This window comes from Nylanderia fulva, unplaced genomic scaffold, assembly GCF_048542155.1.
Source record: "Nylanderia fulva isolate GAGA-0341 unplaced genomic scaffold, ASM4854215v1 Scaffold19, whole genome shotgun sequence".
NCBI classification, from domain to species: Eukaryota; Metazoa; Arthropoda; class Insecta; order Hymenoptera; family Formicidae; genus Nylanderia; species Nylanderia fulva.
This window is the reverse complement of record NW_028190161.1, coordinates 2,442,863-2,455,614: the sequence shown is the minus strand read 5'-3', so window position 1 is coordinate 2,455,614 and position 12,752 is coordinate 2,442,863. Positions and strand designations below refer to the sequence as shown.

The 12,752-nt window shown below is 35.0% G+C and overlaps 1 protein-coding gene across 5 annotated transcripts in view; it reads right to left on the bottom strand.

Annotated features, from left to right (window-relative positions):
* The window catches only part of KaiR1D (Kainate-type ionotropic glutamate receptor subunit 1D), a 412,954-nt gene that overhangs the window by 74,881 nt on the left and 325,321 nt on the right, over positions 1-12,752 (bottom strand). For all 5 annotated transcript variants that reach the window (XM_085481707.1, XM_029309255.2, XM_029309257.2 and 2 more), the window contains one exon: positions 6,648-6,832. In XM_085481707.1, the coding sequence (XP_085337833.1) occupies positions 6,648-6,832 (185 nt within the window). The remainder of the gene's footprint in view (positions 1-6,647; positions 6,833-12,752) is intronic.

Here is a 12,752-nt window from a genome sequence, read left to right as displayed (position 1 = left end):
TCATACGTGTTATTTTAGCTTTCGTAATTCTCTAATTTCAGAGAAAATATTTCGGATTTAGATTGATTTCAACCGTGAATAAATTAAGAAGAAATATTAATGATAAAACAAAGTTAAAATTAGTATAAAAATGCAAAAATATAATACGCTCCATAAATAACAAAAATTTTTCATATGTGTTATTTCAGCTTTCGTAATTCTCTTTAATTTCGGAGAAAATATTTTGGATTTAGATTGATTTCAATCGTGAATAAATAAGGAAAAAAAATGTTAATAATAAAACAAGGTTAAAATTAGTATAAAAATGCAAAAATATAATACGCTCCATCAATAACATTTTTCATATGTGTTATTTTAGCTTTCGTAATTCTCTCTCATTTCAGAGAAAATATTTCGGATTTAGATTGATTTCAACCGTGAATAAATTAAGAAAAAAAATATTAATGATAAAACAAAGTTAAAATTAGTATATAAATGCAAAAATATAATACGCTCCATAAATAACAAAAAATTTTCATATGTGTTATTTTAGCTTTCGTAATTCTCTCTAATTTCGGAGAAAATATTTCGGATTTAGATTGATTTCAATCGTGAATAAATTAAGAAAAAAAATATTAATGATAAAACAAAGTTAAAATTAGTATATAAATGCAAAAATATAATACGCTCCATAAATAACAAAAAATTTTCATATGTGTTATTTTAGCTTTCGTAATTCTCTCTAATTTCGGAGAAAATATTTCGGATTTAGATTGATTTCAATCGTGAATAAATAAGGAAAAAATGTTAATAATAAAACAAGGTTAAAATTAGTATAAAAATGCAAAAATATAATACGCTCCATCAATAACATTTTTCATGTGTTATTTTAGCTTTCGTAATTCTCTCTAATTTCGGAGAAAATATTTCGGATTTAGATGAATTTCAATCGTGAATAAACTAAAAAAAGAAAAATGCTAATAATAGAACAAAGTTAAAATTAGTATAAAAATATAAAAATATAATATGCTTCATTAATAACAGCTTAAAATGAGATTATCAACGATATACATTTAAGAAAGATACTTTTTCTAGAAAGCATTTCGATCTTTATCGCGAATCGGATGTCGAACGAACCCAAAGAATTTAAGATTTGAGAAAAGTTAAGGGCAACTCGTCTGCACGATTGAACTGATTAGCTCGGAGCTCGCGAACTTGATCGTTATCTCGATCAAACCAGACGAGGGAGAGGCGCTCATCAGCCGTCAGAAACGAATACGCGGGAATGCAATCCATTTACTCCTGACACCCTCTCTATCTCGATGGAGTGGAAAAGAAAAGACGGCGGAAGCGGAAGATGCGGTCGGCCAAACGAGCGCGAAGAAAACCTTACGAAAAAGGAAACGGACGTAAATAGTTAATCGGCGAGATGCCAAGGAAGAGGATGCAATCGGCTTTCGATCGCGTCGGCTCTACGTGCCTTCGGTTTCGTTGAATAGCGTTGATTAGTAACCGCTTCCGGAAAAATAAACCCAATATGGCTCCGCGAATTCTTTGCTCCTCAATGGCGCCTAAAAGCCAAGCAAGAGAAAAGCGACGGGAAAGCGATAGCATATGCTGAGAGATTCTCTACAGTTAGCCGTGAATGCCGCACGAGCAGAATCGAGTACGTACTTATCGTCGATGATCTGTTTAAGTGATGGCGATCAAGTGCGACTTGAATAGCGAATGAAATTGCGGCCGTTTCTGAATGTAATAAAGTGTGATATTGTCGTAAACTCTGTTTAAATTAATAAAAAAATGTGATCACAAGAATAATTTTATTTATGTTGCATTTCAATTTATTGCGAATTGTACAAAATATAATTAAAAAAGAAATTAATTGTAAATTTATATTGAGATTAAATTGAATATTAAACAATTAAAAATAATAATAAATTCCATTTTTATCAGTTACTTAATCTCATTAAAAACAAATGGGTAAATTTCAGAAATTTGTTCATAAATTTCAAATATTTCCATCATTAAATTGTAAAACGTTTTTATACACATAATATAATAACTGGAGAGAAATGCAGTTAGAAAAATATAATTACAAAATATTTCCTTAAAACTCTTGAATGTTCCAAACTGAATCTGCTGATGATGTCAATATTGTAAATTGGATGAAATGTGGCATGATAAAACGTAATGAGTAAAAGGCTCGATTAGGATAGGAAGCGGCACAAATTGGATTACAACAGTAACATAATGGTTGATTCAACCGATTCGTATATATTGCGACTATTGGTCTGACGATCATCGCAGCATAGAAATCGGTCCATTATCAACCAGGAACAAGATCGTTAAATCATTGCCGCTACCGCGGCAATTGCGCCTCTCGAGGTTCATCAATACCAACATATCGTTTGCTATATCATCATAATTGGATACCTTATGATCGAAATGACCAATATTATTTTGTGATTTGAAGTTTGAAAGAAGGATCTTTCAAGCTTCAAATTTGTTCGTAATGTACAGAATAATTTTAGTTGTAGAGAATTTTTTAAAAATATGCATTAAATATGATACATTGAAAATGTTTTTAACATTTATTCCACATCCACATAATTCATATAATCCATATAATAATTAATTAGTGACATTTTAACAACTGAAAAATTTAGGCGAAACAACAAGCAATCGCTAATTGATGCATCTTGTAATAATCAGAAGATATCCACAATGGTTATAATGATCAATAAGGCTCCACATATGTGTATATAATGTTTTATATATGTTTATATATACTTTTTATATGATACATGTATCTATAAATTCATATAAAAATAAGACATTGATGATTCCAAGTCGAAAATGCTAATACAGATGTATAATTTCGATAATTCCATTTATTTCTCAAGATTATATAAGATAATAAAGAAAATACTTATTTCTTTTTCTTGTCGCGTTTTATTCATTATTAAAAAAGATATTAGGAGAGAGCGAGAATTCGACAAGTTTGTAAGGCATTTCTTTGATAGCTTACAAAGAGTTATTTTATTTCACGAGATTCACACAGAACACAGAACAGAAGAAGCAGTTCACGTTCGTGCAGGAATGCGAATCGAAATACCTGACAATTCGATTTCAACACGGACAATACGAGCTGTTCTAAAGCTCAAAGCGAGATTGGATAGATTCGTCTTCGCGTTTGAATACGTTAATTAAAGCGTCACGATTAGAAACATTTCAACGTGATAGAGCAGTCACGAAATATGTCGCTTTTTATTTGTATATTGAAGTATTGTTATTTTTTTTACAAATCAAAACGTTTGTATGTAAAATACGAAATAAGAAAAAAAAAGAAAAGTAAAAGTAATATTTTACGCATTGCGCGCACAATGTGTCATTTTTATCCTGAAAATAATAAAATTCGTTCAACTACTGTCCATTACTCATTTAATTCGTACAGTTAAATATTTGAAACAAAATAATAATTAGTCTTCTTTCTTTGAATCTTACATCAAAATAATTTATTCCGCAATGTCAATTAAAAATATATATATAAAAAAAAATTAGATTTTTGTTTGATTAAAATAAAAACGTTTGTTGCAATACAGTTGCCGTATTTAAATTATTAAAAAAAAAAAGATTTGAGTTTATTAACAGACAAATTATGATTTGCAAACGTTTGAAAGTACTTTAATGCATTCAACATTTCATTTCAGTTGATATTTCTCGCAGATTGCGCAGTTATTCTTTTAACTTTGTCATTATCTGGAATAATGTGCCGTTTGCGTTAGTACAATAATTTGTTATTCTGCGTAGAGCCACGGTGCAAAGAGGATGTGAAACTTATCCCCGCAGCTCGTATGCTCGATGCGAATCAAAGAAACTCACTGCAACGCGACTGCACTTCCTTTTTTGCTCCATTTTTCCCATCAGTTCTCTGCAATCGCCTTCGGTTCCTTTGAACCGCGCATAAGATGGTACCAGAAAGTAAAATATTTCCGTCGTCGGGGTTGACTGAATGAGGCTGTCGCTCGTTTGACGGAATCGACGCCAACATTTCTCCACACCTTTGCTGTCCTTTTTTCAATTTTCCTTTCCCTCCGTCCTCGAGTACTCTAATCAGAACGCCGTTGCTCTCCTAGCGAATTTTGCATTTTTGCCGTGTTGGAAGTGGCAGGACTTTGCCGAGAGGAAAAGAACTCGAGTAAGGGAAAACCAACTCCGTTCCAACACCGTGAAATAACTGACGACACGTAAGCTACTTCCCTACTGGATTCAGAATGGAAACGCGAAACTGAGGAAACCTGATGTTTATCGCCTTCTGAACACGAAGACTTATTAAATATCCTCTAGTTTTTTTTGTGATTTTCAATTTTCCGCGCACAATAAAATGTGAACATTGGATTTTGCAGAAAAAAATCGAGCTTTATTATAAATCTTTTGCTTAAGTCGTATATGCAACTTTTTGATCCAATTGTCAATGTGCATAAATACAGATAGATATAATTAAGTTTAATATAACAAAATCTATGTAACGGATTATTTTTGTATGTCTCTTCAAATGCATACAAATTTATCTTCTACTGGATTTATATTCTATTCGTTTTGCGTGCGTATACAAATATAAATTGCTATACATTTAATATTCTTAGAAGCGAGAGAAATAAAAAAAAAATAATCTCTATGTTTTTTAAACAGATATGGATATTAAGAAAAAGTAAAAAGAGATGAATACATTCGTATTATGTATAAATATTGATTTATTATTTTACGTAATATTTATATATCTACTATTGTCTTCGTACGGATATTTGCATATTCCAATATTTTATAAACATACACGAATTATAAAATTTATCACAGTAAATAATAAAACGTTTGCGTGAAATAAATAATGTCGAGTAATTAGAGTTATCGATCGCGCGAGTTTATTGGCAACACTAGATATAGGTGATTTCTAACGAATGCTCCAAGTTCAATGATGCGACACATGAGCGAATTCTAATTGAAATTCTTACTCTGACAGGATAAAGAGAGAGAGATAAAAAAGAAAGGAAGCAAGAGGAAAGGTCGGATAACTTGAGGTATGCGATGGCTTTTAAATTGTGCTCTCTGTGCACCGATTGAAAGCTCTTTGATCGGCAATGTCAAAGTCAATGTGCGCGACCGTAAATTATTATCTATCAATATTTCAACTGAAAAATCTATAAAAGTCTCTTCGGGTTATCTGTCAAGCAAAAATAAATACCGATTTGCCGATCTCGTTTTATTTAAGAATTGAGTTTTTTTCTAGTTAGTTTAATATAAAACTATACAATACTGTATATAATATAAAAGTGAGATTTTTCTTTCTTCCAATTTATTATTAGATACATACGTAAGACATAAATAAAAGTCTTCGAACGCATATGTCAGAAGAAAATTTCATTTTCGCTGCCTTTCACGCTTCTCTTTGGTGAATTTTTACGCGTTTGGTTTGCCCGATAGATTTATTGACTTTCTCAATGTTCTCTCGTTTGAAGCATAAAGTATCTCGGATATTTATTTACGGTTAACGTTCACGAAATTCCCTGAAGATAAAGGAAACTCAATGGTGGGCGATGAGCAGGATTCCCATTACATTTTATACAGGGAATAAATAAAACGCTTTTCGGGAGGACAAATCTAGTGGTAAATATTGAGAAAAGACGCGTGAGAGAGAGAGAACGAGCGAGAAGGAAAGGAAGCACAATGTCGCAAGATGCGAGTGTTCGCGAGTCGCAAATATTGGGAAAAGGAAAAGAGCTGCGAGGATTCATAAAACAACAAGCTGAGAGAAAAGTGTGGAGAAAAAGGGAGAGAAGTCTCGTTAACCCGAAAGCTCGAGAGGTACACAAATCCTGCGACTGAGGCTTTCAGCCGCATTCTTTCCCGGGAGAACTTTGAGCTTATTAAGGGAAATTTAGAAAGTTTCAGTTCTTTTACGTTAAGTTTAGAAACTGTCGCATTGTGAGCACAGCATCCAATGCAACTAGATATAGCTGCAAATGCAACGCAGTGGTCGAGAAAGCAATTCAAGCCGCGCTGCGGCTTGATGAAAACGCACGGCTAAAGCGAAAACTGAAATAGTTTCTTTTGCTTCAACGTAATTCAAATAGTGCTTGATTTTACCAATAGCTATGTTTTTGGTTAACCAGTAAAAAAGGATATATACACAGGCAAAAATTAAAAAAAATATTTGTACTAGTAAAATATTAAACCTCTTTGAAATATAGTTTCATCAATCATACTATATTTTTATCAAACCATTTATGATCCTGAAATTTGAGAAATAATATATTTCTTCATCTTTATCGAGAGTTTAATTCTCCTGAGTTTCGTTGTATTTCCTTTTGATCCCAATTAATTAAACAATTACAATTAAATAATTACACTTAATTAAATGCAGCATAAAATGCCGAGCAAATTATGAAATGTTTAATACCATCCTGATTTAGAGATTCGACCGTTTAATTAATCCCACGACATAAAAAAGCGATATTTGTTTGTCGACGAAAGCGAGATGGAACAGTTTTACGAGGGGCAAGAAATTCGTGAAACCGAGGAGAGAGAGAGAGAGAAAGGCCACGGAGGCAGATTTTCTGCGGCAGTTGTCGCTTTAATGAGGCTATTATTCCCCAAGTTTGTATACGTACCTTAGACAAAGTAGTAGGGTGAGGATAGAGGTTGACGAGGCAGCTCTGTCGTCTAAGCCGGTAGTCCCAGCGTGTCTCCAAGTGCGGAATTTCCATGGTGTCGCAAATGCTCTGCACGTGAGACGCCGTGTGCGCGCTCTGCGGTCCAAAAATCGCTGCTACACCATTTCGTAGCAAATGGCACACTGCAATAGACGAGAGAACGCGGGTTAATAACAATTGTCGCGCAGGAAATACGTCAGATTTTTTCTCTTATTTTTTTTCTCGAGAGAGATCTCCAGTCATCATTTTCGTTCAGTTTGGCAATGATTCATATTAGCAACATTTTTTAAATTAAATATACAACAATAAAAAACGACTATGAGAGCTATTAATAAAAAAATATCTCCGCAGAAAAGTTTTATTCGCAAAGTATATAATTATAATAATATATTTAATGCTTTTCTCCTCTGTAATACAGAATGTGTGTCTTCGTGTAGATATATAGGCGCATTTGTAAATACATACATATATATATTGCGCAAACTGAAATTGGGAGATAGGCAGGTAGCATCGTTATGTGGATCGATTAATTAGCCAGCTCGCTTCTATTATCATAATGTACATGTAGATGTGAGCGTATAACACGCTGATACGCGAGCAAGATAAGCATGACGTGAACGCCGGCGGCAGCGTACTGTGATGTTAAACTGAACGAAACGGGATGACCTGTTCCATCATAATATATCGATCATACCATCGTTAACTAATGTGATTAGGGTCGTTTCATCACATTGACAACACACTGTCCGTATCATATGGAGCCTGTTATCGATTAATCATCGCAACTCACACGCGAACTTAGTCGCGCTCAATGCAACACCGCGTGTGCAGCTTGTCGGACGATCTTCCGGACTTACGAGTTCTCTCTACCCCTAGATCGTGATAAACGATGAGATATCACCGGAACATTCGCCAGGATCTTGTTGTCCACCAGAATCTTTCGCCGACAATGGCATAACTCCCCCGATCAATCTCACCCATTCACTCCCAATTTCATTTGCCGAATAAATGTTTTTATTACCATTCGTCCCTTGGTTCTTCGCTCTCGCGTTACATCCCACGTATATCCTCTCACAACTCTTTCCTCACTCCCGCAACAATAAATCACCAGTGGTGAGCCAAGCATTCACTCGACGGCGTCAACTCTCCCTGTCTTTCTCGCGTTCAAGCCCGTTTCCGAATTCGTTTCTTCTCATTCGCGTGTGTTTCTCGTGCTGGAAAAACGATGTTTCTCATCTCTGCGGATATCCGCGCGCTTGTGAGTTTCATCCTTTTCAATTACGCTTTCGCCGCCCGATTGTCTTGACGATTTCTCAGACTCGTCATCTTCGTCAACGATGTGATTCCCGAGGTATATATATATATATATATATCCGTCGAGTCGATCGCGGATAAGTTATAATGAGAATTTTTCGCTCGCGGAATGGAAGCGTCTCTCGATAATCGCGAACTTCGGATAAACTTTGGAAGAAAATTGTCTCCGCGCGCATCGCGTCGAGCACTTGGCAGAAGATTGCTTTGAAACTCGTTTATGATATTTTTCATTAATAAAGAAGAAAAAAATGTTTCGTCGCGTCGTATCTAGAGATCGTTAGATACAGCGAAAATTACCCGAAAGGTCGTTCCGTCTAACGGCGAATATCGCGAGTGTGCCGATGGCGATATGCTTGTTCCTCCTCATTAAATCGGTATATTTTGCGTGGCTGCTGCCATTTATTTTTACTCACACTAGTAATTAAATTCTGCGACATGGACACAAGCCATCCTAACGAACTGACATTAATTTCTCTCGTCTTTCTCGTTTACGATTTGCGTGCGTGCGTGTGCGTGTGTGTGTGAACCGCGATAATTTTCCCCTTTTCCAGCAAATACAACGTAAAAAGAACAAACTTTGAAATTATAATCGGCTCGTAATCTCCAGTTTAATATCGCTATTAATCTCTTTTATTCATTTCTATTTTATTAATTACACAGTAATTATCGATTATTTCTAAAGCTACTAGTCTCTTTTTTTGTAGAGTTCTATAATTCTTACATCCCTATATTTATGAAAGAAAAGGAGGTGATGGAATTAATAAAAAATAATGAACAGTATATACAAGAAGCTAGGCTGTGTATTTATTTGACAAAATTAAGATTCGACTTCAAACAAGAGCAATGTTATTAAGCTTATTAGCATATTAATTTAGCTTATTAGCACATTTTTTTTTATTTTTGGAATCCTTGTACATTATAATATTTTAATGACAATACGAGATCACACGTAGCAAAATGTCGATTTTAACTGTAAAACCAAAAGTTAGAATTAGAGATTAAAAACTAGAACTCACTAACAGACTTACGAAATAATGATCACAATTAAATCTACTTGACAAAGATTATAATAAATTCCTATTTTCTACTCACAGTCAAACCTTAATCGCATAAATCTCTCTTTACTAATTGTAAGCCGAAATTAGCTCTAAATCGGACAACGAATCCAGAAAACACGCGCGAATTTATTTCCATCAACGCAAAATGTACATTAATGACATCATCTTGTTTTCTAAAAATTTGATTAAAACGCTGTATAAAGCATCGAATCGCACAGGCAAGCTGTATAAAAGCAAGTTATCATCAGGTAGGAGCGACAGCTTTAATCCGGAGCTACCTTTTGATCATTTATTCCGAGCAAAAAGCGTCTAATGTCTCTCGTATAAAACACGCGCATACGCACAGAGGTTGTTTCATCCTAACGAAAGGGTTGAGAAAAGGGTGATTGTGTGTATATACGTGCTTCATCTGCGTGCACCTTACCGCACTCGGAATTTCTATAATCGTTCGGCAAAGTCGACTTGCACGAGCACAGAAGCCTCAAAGTAATACCCGGACAACGCTGGCGGCGTTTTAAGGTTGAAATATGATATGCGCTATATTGAAATTCCGGATGCAATTTTGTCGGACTGGCCCCGGGGGCGATCTGCGAACGGCCATTCATATATCGGTATGTATCGAGAATTCGGATTTTTTCTTTTTCTCCGTCCTTCCATCTTTTTTTTTTTTTCTTTCGGTTCATCGTAGCGCGCCGGAGGTCTCGAGCATCTCTTTTTCGAGATGGACCTGGAAATCAATTGAAACTGCATTGTGGCCCAGAAGCAATACGCGCGCTCGTCTTTCGCTGGCTTTGAGAAGCAGTTAAGTGGGGTGATGTGTGCACAGGAGTCGGGGAAAAATTGTTTACGTCGTCGATGGTGGTTATCAATTCGCCAGAGATAACGCAAGCGAGGACTGAGGCATCAGTAAATCGTATAATGCGCTTTTTCCGTATAAAACGCGCGCGTATAGGCTGATATTTTATACGGCGCAATACTCCGTTATAGTCAAATCCCCCATTAGAATTTCACTCCAATATCTACAAAAAATTTATCCTAATTATTTCAATGCATTTTGGAGAAGCGTAAATTTATAATAATATTTTTATCCATTCAATATATTTAGGGATTATAAGATGATTTAAATTCATGTTTATGATAGAAGAGAGTTAAAACACAATAATTTCAAACATTATAGCAATTGCTCAAACATAAGTCATATCATTCTCAATGACCAATTATGTCGTTGTATTAAGAGAAAAAAGAGACACACTTATGACAGCAAAATATATGCAATATATTTTTTAAAATTTAAATAGCATGATAAACGATATATGAATTGCAGAAAAAAAATGAGATATAAGATATATAAATAAAAAATATTTATATCACAAAAATACTGATAAAATACTAAATTATAAAAATAAACATATTATAAAACAAAAGAGTATAATATAATTTAAATGTAAAGTTTATAATAAAAAATATATATATATATATAGTTAATTGAAAAATGAATCAAAATAAAATAAATATGATGGAGCTATTATATTCTTTCACATGATGTGTATGTTGTAAATTTATTATATAATAATATATATCAATACGCTTTTCATTTTGATTACACAAATGTTACGCGTCATCGATTGCATTGCTGCGTGCAATGAACCGTTCAGGATGGAACAAAAAAATCATTTACACTGTAGTAATTGCTCCCCTCGTTTTATATTGTATTTAATATGACAGCGGAAATATGGGAATTTTGCCAATTCACGTAACGTGGAATATTTCATCATTTTCGTGTATTCGTGAGATATACATACATATAATATAATACTACACGTCAGTGAAATGCATTGCAATCGTTCTTGACATAGTCGCTTGACCTTTCTACCTTCCTTCGTCAACATGAATCTGCATCTTCAGGCTCTTACTAGAGATGTCGGTGCGCCCATATAAACCGCGCTCGCTCTCTTCTCCGCGTTATAGACATTTCAGACACAAGTCTAGTTCATACAGACAGGTAGCTAGCTGGATGTATAATGTAGGTGCAACGGAGTCGACGTGGCGTTCAGTTGCCCCGGTTGTATCATAGTGTCCTGGCTTTACCCGCAGATAGGATTATCGCTCGGTAATATATCAAAGCCAGTTGGCGAGCGATCTCAACATCGAGTAATATCTAATTCCGTGGTCCTCTCTTCCTCCTTTCCAGAGTCCTTCTACGCGAACCTTAATCGTGCTCGTTCTCTCATTGCTGACTGTAATTTCATCCTTTACCTCTATACCGTTAACGAGTGTCACGACGATAATACTCAAAATTAATTTCTTTTTTTTTTTATTAGAGTGATACAATTCTTATGTGCACGGTTTTAATTTAAAAAGTATAAAAATTATTTGAGAACATTTAAATTCTTGATTACAATTGTTATAAGTAAAAACATGATATTTTTAATATTCCGCATGCAAGCGCGTGTGTGTAAAAGTATTTTTTATGCATTTCTTAGAAGATAAGAATATGCATAAAAAAATTTTATTATTTTTTTTTTAATATTTCATTACTAATCGCGCAATTAAAAAACGTAATACTTCTTTGGCTAGTATATAATGTAAAAATTTTCTTAAAATATTATATGTATACATATATGCTTGCCCCCTCTCTTCTCTTTCTTATTTTTCTTGCCATTTCCTCGGCATTGCACAGTCGAAATTTTTACTTCCTGTCCTCAGGAAAGTGATATGTTTCTATTCTCTCGGGGCTTTTCCCCGTCGGCTTCACTCGAGTATTTCAGTACGTCTGGTGGCCGCAAACCGTAATTCCCCGTTCTCGTTCCTTCCTCTTCGAAGGAAGAGAGGGTTTCTTTTTCTTTCTCTCGTGCTCGTTCCTTATTCAAGATTAGGGCACTCGATAGCGCAAGAGTGCATTGCGCATGCTTTCTCTTTGCTCCCTTTTTATCCGCGGATTTATATTCTCAATCCGGCTCCGCGGGCACATATCTGCCTTTAATTCTTATTTCGCGGATAACAGGAATTCCGATTTGCGAGTTGGAGGTTGGCTTCGGCGCGCGACTTAGCCGGCGAAATCCAGCAGATTTCGTGGTACGCCGACGAAATACGAAACAGTCCGGTCCGCGCTGATTCTCGAGATAACTCGAAAGATTTCTGGAGTTCGCACCCTCGCCCTTCGTAAACTCGCTTATCGCACGACTACCTATCACCGATAAGACCGCGAGAGAAGTCAAGACGCACGGATATCGGTTACCGTCGCGGTTAATAGGATATACTGTTTTACGAGTCGGCACCTCGGGACATTTATAGCTTCTATTAAATTCTATCGAGCTCTCTATTGAATTCTCGTCGACTACTTGTTGAGAACGAAAAGTTTAGCTCGCACGCGATCATTTCCACGAGATGTGCGTTGACATTGAGATCAGCCCCACTTTCAAACAGTATCGATATCTTCTCATTGATTCTTGTGACGAATATGATCTGCCAATTTCATGTATTTTAATTTCACGTCAGAATTGAGTGTTTTATCTCTTCTGATTATTTTCATATAACTGGGTTTAATATAATTATAAATAATTGGAAAGAAAGAAAGATAATTGTGCTAGCAAGGACTCTCGCGGTTATTCGAGCAATTTCTATAATCAAATCAATCCATTTGACAAATGATAGAGATTTCTCGATCTAAGCTGTTCGAGTGAATCGAGCG